This window comes from Chiloscyllium punctatum, chromosome 12 (genome assembly GCF_047496795.1).
Source record: "Chiloscyllium punctatum isolate Juve2018m chromosome 12, sChiPun1.3, whole genome shotgun sequence".
Lineage (NCBI taxonomy): Eukaryota > Metazoa > Chordata > Chondrichthyes > Orectolobiformes > Hemiscylliidae > Chiloscyllium > Chiloscyllium punctatum.
The window spans coordinates 70403129-70420958 of NC_092750.1; the positions used below are offsets into that span (position 1 = coordinate 70403129).

The 17830-nt window shown below is 40.1% G+C and overlaps 1 protein-coding gene across 4 annotated transcripts in view; it reads right to left on the minus strand.

Annotated features, from left to right (window-relative positions):
• Positions 1–17830, minus strand: part of dock3 (dedicator of cytokinesis 3) — an 889649-nt gene that overhangs the window by 614899 nt on the left and 256920 nt on the right. For all 4 annotated transcript variants that reach the window (XM_072582733.1, XM_072582732.1, XM_072582735.1 and 1 more), the window contains exon 6: positions 15822–15970. In XM_072582733.1, coding sequence (XP_072438834.1) covers positions 15822–15970 — 149 coding nt within the window. The remainder of the gene's footprint in view (positions 1–15821; positions 15971–17830) is intronic.

A 17830-nucleotide genomic window follows, 5' to 3' on the forward strand; every position in this document is an offset into this window, starting at 1 on the left:
TGCAAATGCTACAGCAAGGATAGAAAGGGTGGCAAGAGAGGAGGGAGAGTAGAGTTTTTGATAAGGGATAACACTACAGCTACACTTAGGGAGGATATTCCTGGGAATGTGTGCAGCAAAGTTATTTGGGTGGAACTGAGAAACAAGGAAGGGAACATCACTTTAATGGGATTGTACTGTAGACCCCCAATATCAGCGGGAAATTGAGAAACAAATTTGAAAGGAGAGCTCAGTAATCTGTAAGAATAATAGGGTGATTATAGTAGGATTTTAACTTTCCAAACATGGAGTGAGACTGCCATAGTGTTAAAGGGATAGATGGAGAGGAATTTGTTAAGTGTGCACAAGAAAATTTTCTGATTCAGTATGTGGATTTACTTACTAGAGAAAGTGCAAAACTTAACCTAATCTTGGGAAGTAAGGCAGGGCAGGTGACTGAGGTGTCAGTGGAAGAACGCTTTGGGACATGTCTATTAGTTTTAAAATAGTGATGGAAAAAGATAGACCTAATATAAATGTTAAAGTTTTAAATTGGAGGAAGGCCAATTTTGACAGTATTAGACAAGAACTTTCAAAGTTGATTGGGGTGGATGTTCACAGGTAAAAGGATGGCTGGAAAATGGAAAGTCTTCAAAAATGAGATAACATGAGTGTAGAGACACTATATTCCTGTTAGAGTGAAAGGCAAGGCTGGTAGGTACGGAATGTTGGATGACTAAAGAAATTGAGGATTTGGTCAAGAAAAAGGATCATATGTCAGGTAGGACAGCAGAGATCGAGTGAATCCTTAGAAGATATAAAAGCAGTTGGAGTATACATAAGAGGGAATCAGGAGGGCAGAAAAGGGACATGAGATGGCTTTAGCAAAGAGGGTTAAGGAAAATCCAAAGGGATTGTATAAATAATTAAGGACAAAAGGTTAATTAGGGAGAGAATACAACCTCCCAAAGAACAGCAAGGCAGCCTATGTGTGGAACCATAGGAGATGGGGGAGATACTAAATGAATACTTTACATCAGTGTTTACTGTGGATAAGGACAAAAAGGATATATAATGTGGGGAAATAGTTGGTGACATCTTCAAAATTGTCCATATTACCAAGGAAGTGGTGCTGGACACCTTAAGATGCATAAAGGTGAATGAATACCTAGGGACTGATCAGATCTACCCTAGAACTCTGTGGGAAGCTAGGGAAATGATTGCTGGGCCCCTTGCTGATGTATCATTGATAGTCACAGATGAGGTGCGGGAAGACAGGAGGTTGGCTAATGCGGTGCCACTATTTAAGAAAGGTGGTAAAGAAAAGCCAGGGAACTATAGACTCGTGAGCCATCCTCTACCTTGAGCTGGTCCCTATGGATCCAACAACATTTCTATTCTAGTTGTTATGGCCTTTTGGTTTCCCCAATCAATACCGGTTGTTTTAGTTTTAAAAGGACTGGATCTTTCTTGGTCCCAAGTCTAATATCGTCCACTGTGACTGGAAACATGAGAGGTGGTTCAATGCATTCGTATTTGTAACTCAGCCTCTGGACAGTGTTCTAACTTGTAATTATAAGCACTTAGTATTACAGCCCACCAATGAATCCGGCCCAAAGCAACAGGTAGCATTGCATTTCCTCTCAGCAGACCATGTAAGGGTTTGTGGTCTGTTTTTCATAATTTTCATCCATAAAGATATTTGTAGAAGTTCCTGTCTCCAAGCTAGGGCTTGTCAATGCGACCATTTCCAAGGCTAACCCTTCTTTAGAAGTTGATGCGAAGGTGCCAGGATGGATGCCAAATTATGTATGAACTTCCCATAATACATATAGCAGCCCAAGAAATGATTCAAGCTCCTGGACAGATGTGAGAGACAGGGGTACCTTTGATAGTCATCTCTTCCATCTTCCAACAGATGTGATTCGGTGTTATCAATACTGTAGCCAAGTAGGTCATTTGGGGGAAGGAACACACATTTTTCCTTTATTAGCTGTACACCTTCCTTTGGAAAAGAAAACTCTAGAACAACATTTTCAAGTTCTCTTAAGTATTCCTTATTAGTTTTCCCTGTTATGAGGATGCAATCTAGGTAAATGGCAACCCGGGGTAGACTTTGAGATCGCAAATGCCAGTCTTGAGTACTGTACAAGCCCTTTTGGATATTAATTATAGCATACTTATGGGAATCCAGATCTAAGCATAGTTGCAAGGAAGCATTGTTCATGTCTAGCTTTGTGAAGGTCAGCCTCCCCTAGCCAGCTTTGTGTATAAATATTCTATTCAAGTGATTGGGTATTTACCGACCTGCGTAAAGCAGTTTATTGTTTGTTTAAAATCCCCACAAAGGTGAACCTGCCCATTGGACTTCACAATCGATGCAATTGGTGGAGCCCATTTAGTGAATTGGACTGGTTTGATGATTCCTTTGCTTTTCAGCTTCTGATTTCTGCCTCTCCTTCTGTACATAAGGCAAATAGCATTGGGTGAGCCTTGTACAATCGTGTAATTGCTTCCTGCTAAACTTCAAGGTGGCTTTTACTCCTCTGATGGTCCTTAGGATTTAATTAGGACTACACCCAGACAACAATTCATGAAAATTGTTGAGCCAACGTAGGTCAATCTCTCGCAACCAATTTTACCCCATCAAGCTTGGGCCCAAATTGTTCACTACAATCTCCAAAAACCAGCAGCTTTTCATGAGAAATTGGAACTGAAGTTGTACACTTAATCTGTAAAGGTTCCCTGATATAGTTTCTCAGCCAAGCTGAGGTTTTGCACAAAGTTAAGGATCCAGATTGAATTTTATTAAGAACTGGCTTTGTGATCACTGATGCAGCTGCATCTAATGATTAGGTTCTCCATCAGAACCTACTCATTCTTTAATCAGATGTTTATCTTGGTTCTGATATTGCTAAGCAATTTAACTGTTCAAGACTAGATATAGGTGGATGTCTAGGATATGAACTCTCCTGGAATCCAGCCTATGAATTGTCTTCCTTAATTTAGGTCTGGTAAGATTCTTGCTGTCTTAAGTTTGCATACCAGCAGAAACTACAATGGCTTGCCAGCCCTGAAACCTGAAGAAAACTTTACCTGTTTAGCCCAGGCTTGCCTTTGTTTTCGGGTTTTGCTGTGAGCCAATCGAGGGCCCCTTTGATCAGGATATGTCCTGAGTGAGGCTATGTATCTACCTGCACTCAACTGGTGCTACCCAACCTCAGTCGGATTGGTGAGGGTGTCTATCTCCATTGGAATATCCTGCAACTCATATGATACACTTGCAACATAAATGATAAAGTCAGTTGTAGCGCCCATTTGAAATCCCGTTGGGCTTCCACTAGCAGGTATTTTTGCATAGTTACAGTATTGATCCCACATATAAGACGATCTCTAAGTATCTCATTATCAGTCATCCATTTGCTACTGTTTGCCAATGACACGAAGGTTTGTGGAATGGAGGACAGTGTGGAGGACTGTTATAGGTTGCAATGGAAAACTGTGAAGTAATTCATTTTGGAAGGTCAAATTTGATTGCAGAATACAGGGTCAAAGGGAGGATTCTTGGCAGTGTGGAGGAACAGAGGGATCTCACAGTCCACCTCCATAAATCTCTCCAAGTTGCCACTAAAGTTGATAGGGTTGTTAAGGTGGTGTATGGTGTGTTGACTTTCATTAGCATGGGGATTGAGTTTAAGAGCCAAGAGGTTATGCTGCAGCTCTATAAAGCCCTGGTTAAACCGCACTTGGAATACTGTGTTCAGTTCTGGTCACCTCATTATAGGAAGGATATGGAAGTTTTAGACAGGGTGTAGAGCAGATTTATCATGATGCTGCCTGGGCTGGAGGGCATGTCTTGTGAAGAAAGAGAGCTAGGATTTTTCTCATTGGAGTAAAGAAGGATGACAAATGACTTGATAGAGATGTACAAGATGATGAGGTATGGATAGAGTGGATAGCCAGAGATCTTTTCTTCCCCAGGGCCAAAATGGCTATCAGGAAAAGGCATAATTTTCAGGTGATATCAAGAAAGGTTTAGGGGAGGTAGGTTCTTCACACAGAGAATGGTGGCTGCATGCAATGGACTGTCAGCAGTGTAGTAGAGTCAGATACATTAGCGACATTTCAGTGACTCTTGGATAGGCACATGTAGGTTAATTTGATCTTAAAAGTAGGATAAAAGGTCAGTCCAACACAACTGTGCTCTACTGTTCTATGTTCTAGGCTGCTGAGCCAAATTCCTGGAACCGCATCTCCAGTAGCACTGTGGGTACGTGCATAGCACATGAACTGCAGCAGTTCCACGATATACTTCACCACCACTTCTCAAAGACAAATAGAGATAGGCAATAAACTATGGTCTTGCCAGAGATATCATGTGTAATAAATGAATTAAAAAAGGGTGAAAAACATGCAAGTTAGCTCGCTGAGCTGGAAGGTTTGTTTTCAGGTGTTTTGTCACCATGACTAGGTAACATCATCAGTGAGAGTCTCAGGTGAGGCACTGGTGGTAGGTCCTGCCTTTCTATTTATAGGTCGTGGTTTCTGAAGGTGGGTGATGTCATTTCTTGGTTCTTTTTTTCAAGGAAAAGTAGATGGGATCAATAAGTCGATGTGTTTACTGATGGAGTTCTGGTTAGAATGCATTGCCTCTAAGAATTTGTGTGCATATCTTTGTTTCGCCTGTTCTAGGATGCAAAAAGCATTAACAAAGTTTGTCATCTCAAAGACAAATAGGAACATAGGAACAAAAGAACATGAGTAGGCCATTTGACCTTTCAAGCCTATCTAATTCCTTACTCTAAACAACACTTTTGAGAGAAAAAAAACTCATCATTTCATCTTATTCTTCACTTGTATAATGGGGTTTTCCTTTCTACAAAAGGAAGTATCCTGCTAGTATCAACCACATGGAGTTCTTTCAAGATCTTACATATTTTGGTAAAATCATTCCTCTAAACTCCAATCTATACAAGCCTGAGCTGCTCAACCTTTCCTCATAAGATAAGCCCTTCATCCCAGTAATGAGTCAAGGAACTTTCTAAACTTGTCACATAAAATTGTGAATCATGAAATATGAAACAATATAACAGTAAAAATAAAATAACTTAAAATAGAACTAGGAATTTAAATCTAGTGGAAAATAATTGTAGTATCTTTGAAAGAAATAATCCATTGGCCCATCATGCCACTACTAGCTCTTTGAAGGAATTCTTCAATTGGATTCCTTTTTCAGCTTTACCCTCATAATACTACAATTTCGTCCTCTTTAAGAACATGTCCAATTTTCTCTTAAAAGCTTTTGTGGAATGTAATTCTACCAGTCTTTCAGGTCATACTAAAAATCTTTTATGTGAAGAAATGTCTCATTTCCTCTCCGGTTCTTTTGTTAATTATTTTAAATCCATGTCCCCAAGTTACTATATTTATAATCCCAAATGGTCTGAAATTATCTCCATGCATGGTAATTAATGTCTTCTTTACCTAAAGTAACCCTCAACATCTACAGTGTGAAGGTTTTAAACATATTATTTTTTGGGAACTTGGATTTTAAAATGAATTGATTTTTAGTTTTTAGTTCTGTGAAGGCGACTTATTTTTTGTGCAAGTATCAGACAATTTTCTTTTTTAGCAGTGAGTCAAATTAATATTCAAAAAATCACTTGACTTAAGTGAAAGGATTAGACACGCTATCTTGAAGGGCCTGTTTCCACACTGGAGGGAATCTAATCTGGAGTGTTCTCTAATTTGAGTTTTTAGGAGGTCAAAGACCAGAACCAGGCTCATTTCTGAGCAAAAGATGAATACCAGCTGATGTATTGTTTAGTAGCATGGAAGTAATCAAGTTAACTATGTAACGTACTAGAATTGTTTTCCTTAGAAGTTAGTTTGAGAGAGTTAGTCTGTCTCTCTGGTAGACAATTTCACTTGGTGAATATGCAGAAAGTAACAGTAAGAAATGCTTGTGTTCTTGTCAATTGATTAAAAAAAATTGAAGAGTTAAGACAGGAGTGGTATTTCACTAGAGTTGAGAGACTGCAAAGAATATTGCTGTTTATGGTAAGATCTTTCCAAATTGTAATTTTCTTTAGTATAATAAACTTATGTACTTTTGTTGGTAGCCTTGTGTAAATATGTCCAGTGATCGACTAACACAGTAACCACATAGCAAAAGTAAAATTTATACTCTACCAAGCTAGGCTTCACTCTGGGATCTGACTTGTGCAGTATTATAATTAGCTGAAATCATAACAATACAGAAATATATAAAATAAACCACAATATTGAACATTATTATTTGAACTAGAATTCTGACAGGAACCCTTTCAGTTTAGAGCATTTTCTTCTCCTCTCTCAAGAAAAGTAACACTTGTTCCTCAAACAATAATTGAAGACAACAGAGTCCAATTTGTTTTACCATGTGATTGTAGAAAATACAAATAACAGGCATCAATGGTTTTGGAAAAGAAGCCTATTTGACAGAAAGTAGCTATTATGAAGGATGCACTTTTGAAAGCTATCCGATGAGGTTTTCAGAATTTCTTTCAGAGTCTTATTTGTTTTAGAGACACACTTGTTTTTGTAAGACAAACATGTACCAAGGACTGGATTTTATGTGCACCTGCAAATTTCGTTTCACTGGTGGGTGGGGGGGGGGAACAAAAATTTATCTGTGGCTAGTTTGTCAACATCCAGTCCACCTGGAGCTCAAGCCCATAACACACTGCAGGCAGCTGCCAGGATTAGTAGTTGGAATTTTATAACTTTCTATGAAATCCTCTCTCATTCTTCTGAATTCCAACGAATATAATCCTAACCAATTCAAACACTCCACATCCATCAGCCTTGTTGTCCCAGGAATCAGTCTGACAAAGTTTACTGCATGCCCTCTATAGCAAGAGCATCATTTCTCAAATGAGGAAACCAAAACTGCAAACAATATTCCAATTTTGGTCTCACCAACGCCCTGCATAACATCCCTGCTCCTGTACTCAAACCTCTTGCCATGAAGGCCAACATACCATTGTCTTTGTAGAGCCTGCTGCATTTCCATCCTTTGATATTCCTAATCCCTTCAAAGCAAGCAGCTCTTGTAGCTGAAACTGGTGCTCAGTCTTTTTATATCTTTTACAGTTTGGGGCTTTTCAGACAGTTGACTTTTTTTTGGAAGCGAACCTCATTGTTTACCAGGTTAAAAACTCCCTGTTTCACTTTTTCTTATTAGTGATAATATATTGACCCAACCTTAGCTATGATTCTTTATCAACATTTTGGAAAGTACAATTTATCCCTTCCATATTTCCAGTTTCTATGAGCAGTGGAAACATGCATTGAGCATAGACTAAAATATAATACAAAAAAGCCAATTATATTAGTTATATAATAAAAATAGAAGCAGCATTTTTAAAAGACACACACAAAATGAAAATATGCTATATTTTAATGCTTATTCAACTCCTTCTTATTCTTTGAAGAATAAAAGGTGCAGTTTCTGAAAATGTAACGTGTCAATAATCTAAAATACAAATGGAAAGTTCTGGGGAAAAGCAGCAAGCTTCCGTGGTGAGAAAACAAAATTCTCCTTCAGGAAGGATCATGAGGCTCAAAATGTTACAAAACTATCTCCTGTTGAGGCCACAAAAGTAATGAAATGTAAATGTTGGAAATATGACTTAAAAACCAAAAATGTGGGATATACTCAGCATGTCTGGTAGCATCACAGCGGGAGAAAGTTTTCTTTCATGAGGATTGTTCTAATTAAGGATTACAGATTTGGAATGTTAACATTATTTCCCTCTGCACAGATACTGATAGATCTGCTGAGTATGTGGCAGAATTTCTGCCTCCAGGAGGGAATATGGCTTTCTGATTCTGCATAGTGTAAACATTTCTGTAAAGCAAACCCTTTGAAGATAAGGCACCCAACATGACGGTGATCAGGATAGAATGTCTCTACATGTGATTTAAAATCTACACCTTGGATCAAACACTGAAGGCAGTTAAGAATCAACCACACTGCTGTTGTTTGGAGTCATATTTAAGCCAGATCTGGATGGTAAACTTCCTTGCCTAAAGTAAAGCAAATGGGTTTGTATGACAATCAGTCATTGCCATTATGTCAGCTTCTTTTATTCCAGAGTTTCACCACCCACCATGGTGGGTTTAGAACTAACATTGTGGTAAAAACAATAACTGCAGATGCTGGAAACCAAATTCTGGATTAGTGGTGCTGGAAGAACACAGCAGTTCAGGCAGCATCCAACGAGCAGAGAAGTCGACATTTCGGGCAAAAGCCCTTCATCAGGAATAAGGGGCTTTTGCCCGAAACGTCGATTTCGCTGCTTGTTGGATGCTGCCTGAACTGCTGTGCTCTTCCAGCACCACTAATCTTGGAACTAACATCCCCAACTCTGATGTTCTTGATTACGAATTCAGAAATATTACTACCACACCACTGTCTTCTCCAGGAATACAGCTCAGGAACGGAAGAAGAATGTGAATGAAAATACTTCTCCAGTTCACTGCACACTGAAAAAAAAGTTGTCAAATTATGTAAATTTCACTGATTTCTAAAAAAATTAGCAATGGTGAGGTGGTCGTGGATAGCACATTTAGCGAATTGGCCACACTGCAGTTTAGGATTGCTGAGGGAGAAAGGGAATAGGTGACCAAAAAGCAGAGGAAGAGCAGGAAGGCAGTGCAGGTTCTGCTGCAGTCATCTGTCACCAAAACAGGTATACCGTTTTGGATACTGTTGGTGGAGTTGGCTCACCAGGGGAAGGCAGCAGTAGCAAGGTACATGGCACCATGGCTGGCTCTGCTGCACAGAATGGCAGGAAAAAGAGTGGAAGGGCCATAGTCATAGCTGATTCAATTGCATGGGTGTAGATAGGCAGTTCTGCGGTTGAAAATGAGACTCCCGAACGGTAAGTTGCCTCCTAGGTGCACGGGTCAGGAATGTCTCAGATCGGCTGCAGAACATTCTGAAGAGGGAGGGTGAACAACCAGCTGTCTTAGTGCATACGGGGACCAATAATATAGGTTAAAAAATGGAATGAGGCCTGACAAGCAGAATTTAGGGAGTTAGGAGCTAAGTTAAAAAGGTAGGACCTCACAGGTACAAATCCGTAAATTGTAGAATACTTATGGACAGAGACGCGAGTGGTCCTAAAGGAAGAGTGCTAAACTGGGAGAAGGCTAACTATAACAAAATTCGACAGGAGCTGGGGAATGTGGACTGGAAGCACTGTTTGAGGGTAAATCCACATTTGAAATGTGGGAGATTTTTAAAGAGAGGTTGATTAGAGTGCAGGACAGAAGTGTCCCTGTGAAAATGAGGGATATAAATGGCAAGATTAGGGAACTAAGGATGACAGGTGAAATTGAGAGACTAGCTAAGAGGAAAAAGGAAGCATACATAAAGTCAAAGCAACTGAAAACAGATGAAGCTTTGGAAGAATCTCAGGAAAATAAGACCAATCTGAAATGAGGAATTAAGAGGACTAAAATGGGTCATGAAATACCTTTAGCAAATAGGGTTAAAGAAAATCCCAAAGCCTTTTATTCATATATAAGGAGCAAAAGAGTAACTAAAGAAAGGGTTGGCCCACTCAAGGACAAAGGAGGAAAGTTATGTGTGGAGTCAGACAAAATGGGTGAGATTCTTAATGAGTACTTGGCATGATGGATGTTGCGGTTAGGGATAGGTGTTTGATTACTCCATGTCAAGGTGGCAGGAGGAGGGAGGAAGTGTTGGGTTTTCTAAAAGGCATTAAGGTGGACAAGTCCCTCGGTTCAGATGGAATCTATTCCAGGTTACTGAGGGAAGCGAGAGAGAAAATAGCTAGGGTCTCAACAGATATCTTTGCAGCATCCTTGAACATGGGTGAAGTCCCGGAGGACTGGAGAATTGATAATGTTGTCCCCTTGTTTAAGAAGGGTAGCAGGGATAAGCCAGGTAATTATAGACTGGCGAGCCTGCCATCAGTGGTAGGGAAGCTGCTGGAGAAGCTACTGAAAGATAGAATCTATTTACATTTGGAAGAAAATGGGCAACATGGTTTTGTGCAGGGAAGGTCATGTTTTACCAAATTAATAGAATTCTTTGAGGAACTAACAAAGTTGATTGATGAGGGAAGGGCTGTAGATGTCATATACATGGACTTCAGTAAGGCTTTTGATAAGGTTCCCCATGGTAGGCTAATGGAGAAAGTGAAGTCTTCTAGGGTCCAGGGTGTACTAGCTAGATGAATAGGGAACTGCCTGGGCAGCAGGAGACAGAGTGTGGTAGTGGAAGGGAGTTTCTCAAAATGGAGAAATGTGACCAGTGGTGTTCTATAGGGATCTGTGTTGGAACCACTGTTGTTTGTGATAAATATAAATGATCTGGAAGAAGGTATAGGTGGTCCGATTATCAAGTTTGCAGATAACATTGGTTTGCAGATTGGTGGAGTAGCAGATAGTGAAGGGTACTGTCGGAGAATGCAACAGAGTATCGATAGATTGGAGATTTGGGCAGAGAAATGGCAGATGGAGTTCAAACCGAGCAAATGCGAGGTGATGCATTTTCGAAGATCCAATTCTAGAGCAAACTATATGGTAAATGGAAAAGCCCTGAGGAAAACTAATGCACAAATATGGGTGTTCAGGCCCATTGTACCCTTAAGGTGGCAATGCAAGTCAATAGAGTGGTCAAGGCGGCATATGGCATGCTTTTCTTCATCAGACGAGGTATTGAGTACAAGAGTCGGCAGATCATGTTACAGTTGTATTGGACTTTGGTTCGGCCACATTTGGAATATTGTATGCGGTTCTGGTTGTCACATTACCAAAAGGATGTGGATGCTTTGGAGAGGGTGCAGAGGAGGTTCACCAGAATGTTGTCTGAAGAGAGGTTGAGTAGATTAGGATTATTTTAATTAGGAAGATGGAGGTTGGGGGTGGGGGGGGTAGGTGGGGGAACCTATTGAGGTCTACAAAATCATGAGAGGTATAGACAGGGTGGATAGCAAGAATCTTTTTCCCCCAGAGTGGGGGAGTCAATTACTAGGTGTCACAAGTTCAAGGTGAGAGGGGAAAAGTTTAAGGGAGATATGCATGGAAAGCTCTTAAAGCAGAAGGTGGTGAGTGCCTGGAATGCGTTCCCAGCGGAGATGGTAGAGGTGGGAACAATAGCGTCATTTAAGATGGATCTAGGCAGATACATGAATGGGCAGGGAGCAGAAAATAGGCGACAGGTTTAGATAGAAGATCTGGATCGGCATTGGCTTGGAAGGCTGAAGGGCCTGTTCCTGTGATGTAAATTTCTTTGTTCTTTGTTCAATTGTAATGCATCCCAAGATTGTGCAAATAGGTTCTAATAAACTGTGAGCCCATGAACATCAAAACTCTCTTTATATTTACAGAATCACACGAGTGTTATAACACAAAAAGAGGTCATTTGGCCCATTTGCCTGCACCAACAGTTCAAGCGAGCATCATTTGCTTATGCCAATCTCTTGTTTCTCCTCCATTTCTTTGTACATTATTTCTGTCTAAATAATTGTCTAATGCCCTCGTGAACATCTCAATTGAATCTGCTTCCACCACAATTTGAAGCAGTGCATTCCGTTTCCTAAACCATTGTCAGCAATCACTCGCAGAATGCTGAGAGGCCTGGATAGAGTGGATGTGGCGAAGATGTTTTCATTAGTAGAAAGAGTTAGGGCCCCAACAGCGCAGCCTCAGAAACAAAGGAGGGCCCTTTATAACTGAGATGAGGAGGAATTTCTTCAAACAGAATTTCATCCTATGTCACTAGGTCCTAGGCAGTATCTCCCTTTTTTATAAAGACAGTTGAAAACCCTTTCTTGGTCTCTTATGGGCCCTACTTTACTATGAAGTTACGACTTACATGCATTTGGAGACTTTGGAACACCCACTTATACTGGTTGCCAGCCTTTTCTCATCATTTCTTTTTGCTTCTCTTATCTGCTTTTTCAGCTTCCCAATGAATCTTGTGTAATCCTCTCAGTTCTCAATTGTATTATCCACATGACACAAGTCATAAGCACAGCTTTTCCATCTCTTTATCTTAATTTGTATCTCTCTGGTCATCCAGGGAGCTTTGGATTTGTTTGTCCTATCGGTATGTCTATCAGACTATAGCCGAACCAGCTCCTCTTTGAACTCAGCTCATTGTCTAGTTATGGTTTCCCACCAACCTCTTGTTCCAGTCTCTCCTGCTCAGCTCTATTCTTTACCAATTGAAATCAGCTTTCTGTCAATTGATTGATGTCATTCTCCACCATCATCCTGAACTTTACGAAACAATGCTCACTGTCCTCTTGATGCTCCCCAATTGACGTTTGATCCACTTGGCCCAGCTCACTTCTAAAAACTGAGTTTGATGGACTGGACACACACTGCTGCAGGAAACTCTCTTCAATACACATTTGAACACATGCCTTTTGCTGCCTCTTACATGACCATTATCTCAGTGTGTATTTGGATAATTAAAGTCCCCCATTTAATTACTCTATAAGATTGGCATTTTCCCTGCATTTGTTCCTCGACATCCTTTTTTACTATTTAGTAATTGATCGACAACAACTAACAATGCAAATGTACTCTTTTTGTCCTTAAAATTGCAGGTGTAGTGGACATTGAAGACATTTACCTCAGATTACAATGGGATCTTGATTAGTTGAACCAGAGGGTTGAGGAGTGGCAGATGGAGTTTAATTTAGATAAATGTGAGGTGTTCCATTTTGGGAAAGCAAATCTTAGCAGGACTTATACACCTAATGGTAAAATCCTAGGGAGTGTTGTTGAACAAAAAAAACAAGTTCATCACTCCTCGAAAGTAGAGTCGCAGGTATTGCTCATGGTATTGAGTATAGAAATTGGGAGGTCATGTTGCGCTGTACAGGATATTGGTTAGGCCACTGTTTGAAAACTACATGCAATTCTGGTCTTCTTCCTCTTGGAAGGATGTTGTGAAACTTGAAAGGGTTCAGAAAAGATTTACAAGGATGTTGCCAGGGTTGAAGGCCTTGAGCTATAGGGAGGGGTTGAATAGGCTGGGGCTGTTTTCCCTGGAGTGTTGGAGGCTGAGGGGTGACTTTATAGAGGTTTTTAAAATTATGAAGGGCATGGTAAATAGACAAGGTCTTTTCCCTGGGGTGGGGGAATCCAGAACTAGAGGGAATAGATTTAGAGTGAAGGGGAAAGATATAAAAGAGATCTAAGGGCAACTTTTTCATGCAGAGAGTGGTGCGTGTATGGAATGAGCTGCCAAAGGAAGTGGTGGAGGCTAGTACAATTGCAACATTTAAAAGGAATCTGGATGGGTATATGAATAGAAGGGTATGGAGAGATATGGGCCGAGTGCTGGCAAGTGGGACTAGATTAGGTTGGGATATTTGGTTGACGAGGTCGAGTTGAACCAAGGGTCTGTTTCCATGCTTTGTACATCTCTATGACTCAAATTAATTTTGTCCTTCAACTCTCAACAACACCCTTTTTCTTCAGCAATGAAAGTTCATCTTACCCAGTACTGCCATTCCTCCTCCTTTGCTTACTTTTTAAATTTTTCCCTGAACAGCCTTTACCCAGGAATAGTTAACAGTCCATCTTTCTCTTTCTTGAGCCCAGTCTATGTTAGCTGCACAATATCAGATTTCCTTGTGGCAATTTGCACCTGCAACTCTCCAATCTTATTCATGATACTCCATACAATTACATAAATGGACAGCTAGCCTGCTTTTGACTTCACTTCTTTTTTCCTTACTCTGATTTACCCATTAAGTTGCTATTCTTTCTACGAGTGGTAACTGTGTCTGTAAGTACTTTATGAGGTCTTGTATTCTTCTCTACTATCCTCTCTTTGTTCCAAAACATCTGCCAAATCAAATAAATGGAGTGAGTTTAAAACTTTCTCAATGTCAGGTTCACCCCATCTGATGTGTATAGATGCCATTTTCCCCAGACCCACAGTGTCCCATGAATCTAAAGTTCTCCCTTATGCATGATTTTTCCTGACATGCATTCATCTATTTCCGTACTCACTTACATGTGGCACTCCAGAGATTACTACATTTGGGGTCCTGCTCTCTAATTTTCTACCTAGCTCCCTAAGTTCTGATTATAAGATCACATTCCTCCTTAATAGAATTATAGAATCCCTATGAGTGCAAATAGAGGCCAGTCGGCCCATCAAGTCTGCACTGACCCACCGGGATACGCACCTCAGAACTAAGAAATCCCCTATCACTATCCCTCCCCATTTCTTTTACTTGCCCTCCTGTACAGCTGAGCTGCTTGCAATGCCACATGTATGGCTCTGATTGCACTCCCTTAAGGAATCAGCACCCTCATCAACTTCTGAATTGAAACACAGAGTAGGATCTCAGTTTCTCCTGGTCTGCCTAGTAGTCATCCATTCCCTCCAGGCCCTTAAGCTGTCATATGACCACCTCTCTGAACATGCAAAAACATCCAACTGGTCTGGACAAGAAAAAATTATTGCTCGATTCCTAATATTAAAACAGTTTTCCAAACTCATACAAATTACACAACTCAAACTGGTCAATAACTTTCCAGCATTTAAGTATTCAATTACTGCATTGTAGCTGAGATAAAAATAAATAAAATCCCTATTAATGAAGATTGCAAATTTGGCTTTTTGATGATAACTTTTGCTTATTTATACTCGACTCCGATATGGCACTGGAAAGTCAGTGACTCACAATGACTCTCACCAATCACTGCAATGAGTCTTACTAATTTTTATAGATGCACCATAGAAAACATCCTATCCAGATGCATCACATCTTATAAAAGCAAATTACTGCAGATGCTAGAATCTGAAACCAAAAGAGAAAATGCTGGAAAATCTCAGCAGGTCTGGCAGCATCTGTAAGGAGAGAAAAGAGCTGACGTTTCAAGTCTAACTGACCCTTTGTCAAAGCTCAACTTTGACAAAGGGTCAGTTAGACTTGAAACGTCAGCTCTTTTCTCTCCTTACAGATGCTGCCAGACCTGCTGAGATTTTCCAGCATTTTCTCTTTTGGTTGCATCACATCTTGGTATGGTGACTGCTCTGCTGGAAATGCACAGCAGGTCAGGCAGCACCCATGGAGCAGGAGAATCGACGTTTCGGGCATAAGCCCTTCATCAGGAAGGAGGTCTCATTCCTGATGAAGGACTTATGGACAAGCTTCATTCCTGATGAAGGGCTTATGCCCGAAATGTCGATACTTTTATTCCTTGGTTGCTGCCTGAACTGTTGTGCGCTGTGCTTTTCCAGCACCACATTCTCAACTCTGATCTCCAGCATCTGCAGTCCTCACTTTCTCCCTATAGGAACTGCTATAGAGAGTCTGCAAGAAATTATTGAGTTATGAGCGCAGCCCAGTCCACCACACAAATCAGCCTTCTTTCCACTGACTCCATCTATACTTCTCGCTGCCTCTGGAAAGCAGCCAACATAATTATGTTATTCTCCTTTTCACCCTCTTCCATTCAGCAAATTTTGAAAACATGCAACAACAGATTCAAGAACAGCTTCTTCCCGGCTCTTATCAGACTTAAGAATGGACCTCTCATATATTAGAGTTGATCCTTCTCTGTACCTTATCTGTAGCTCCAAGACTATATTCTGTATAACCCTGATATATTTAGGAAGGTACGATTTATCTGAATAGCATGTGAAACAATCCTTTTCACTGTACCTGGGTATATGTGACAATCATAAATCAAATCAAACCAAATCAAAACACAGTGAAAAAGTGACAATTACTCTAAACAGTCAGCACTAAATAAAATATTAATAATAAACAAAATTCTCTAGATTAACTTACTCATTGCCCCAGTCCAAGCGGATTGTAATGTGTCGTTTGACATCACGGATTTGGTCTTGAGTTAGATGACCAGATAGAAGTTGTCTCCGCAAATCAATCAGCTCATTCATTACATGCCGCAGTTTGTAAAATAAGTCCACCTTGTGTTTCTGTAGAAGGAAATAGATAGAAGCTATTTAAACAGAAGTTATTCAACTTTACAGAAAGTATCTGCTTGACTTCATCCTGCAGATTTGGCAGTACATCTCCTGATCACAAACCAACTACATTCCTACTATTCCCGCCACTGTAATGGAGGGAGGGAAAGAATTCATTTCCATATTTCCATCACCTAAAGTGCAATAGTGCATTTTTGTATTCCTAAAACTTAACTGTCACCATCAAGCATTCTCCTATATCAGTGATAGTGCAGTAACACACAAGTAAATATTTCTCTATTTTCCATTAGCATCCCTCAAGATTCTGAGCAGCATTCCCTTCGACATTGGAATTAATGTGTACAAAGTTAAAAATCACACAACACCAGGTTATAGTCCAACAGGTTTGCTTGGAAGCACGAGCTTTTGGAGCGCTGCTCCTTCATCAGATGGTTGTGGAGTATAAGATCGGAAGACACAGAATTTATAGCAAAAGTTTACAGTGTGATGCAACTGAAATTATATATTGAATTGTTTGTTAAGTCTCTCATTTTTTAAAATAACCATGTTGGTTTCAGTTCTCTCAATTCCTTCTAAAACTGTATTTACAGAATCTTACAAGGATCCATTCAGTTTTTGAGCGAAACAAAACATAATTCTGCAAGTACAAATTTACCCCACAAACGTATAAGTGTGTGTTCATCGGGAGTGGGTGGGTGGTATGAGCGTCTGTGAAAGAGTATGTGTATGTGCGTGAGTGTGAGTGTAAAGGGGTATAAGTCTGTGAGAGGGTGCGTGCGTGGGTGTAAGTGTGTATGTGTGAGCGTATGAGAGAGAGTCTGCATGAGTGTATGGGTCTGTACGTGTGTGTGAGTGAGAAAGAGCGAGAGAGAGAGAGATCCCTCCCAGTGGTCCATGTCACACTACAGGTGACCCCACTGCACTACACACTCTCTTACAGACACTCATAGCACCCCCACCACACAAACACCGACATGCGCGCACACACATATAAGTTTGTGGGGTGAATTTGTACTTGCATCATTATATTTTATTTTGCTCAAAAACTACATGGATCCATGTAAGTTTCTGTAAATACCTTTTGTAGAAATAGAATCACTCTCAACATTGGAGCACAGACAACCTCACACGGGGCACCTCATACCTTAAATACATTATATGAGAAAACATGGCACCTATTGTTAAAGTTCACTTGAGAATGTCATTTTTAAAAAACATTTCTGGGATTTACATATGAAAGAACTGAAACCAACATGGTCATTCTAAAATATGACAGACTTAACAAACAATCCAGGTCTTCTTCAATATATAATTTCAGTTGCATCATACTGAAAACTTTTGCTATAAATTCTGTGTCTTCCGATCTTTATACTCGATAACCACCTGAAGAAGGAGCAGTGCTCCGAAAGTTAGTGCTTCCAGATAAACCTGTTGGACTTTAACCTGGTGTTGTGTGATTTTTAACTTTACCTGGGTATTGTTATTCTGGGCTGATGTGAACCTTTACGCCACAAACAAATAGGTCTGTGAATTAATACTAGGTACTCCCCCACAGGTTCATAAAATGCTACAAAATAACAAAGGCTGAAGAAAGTGAGATGAATTATAATTTTATTGACAAGTATCAAAAAATCTCTGATGACTCTGGAATTGGACTAATTTTTCTAAGACAACATGATTCCAAGTATAGTAACATTAACATCAGGAACAAAGTCAAAGTCAAGGTATGAAAGGAAAAGTACACATGCCCATAATAATTAATAAAAATGTATTTCCAAATTTGATTATCAACAAGCTGTCAACAAGCATTTAAAACCCGCCAGGTTGGAGACACAACATAAAGGCAGTGAC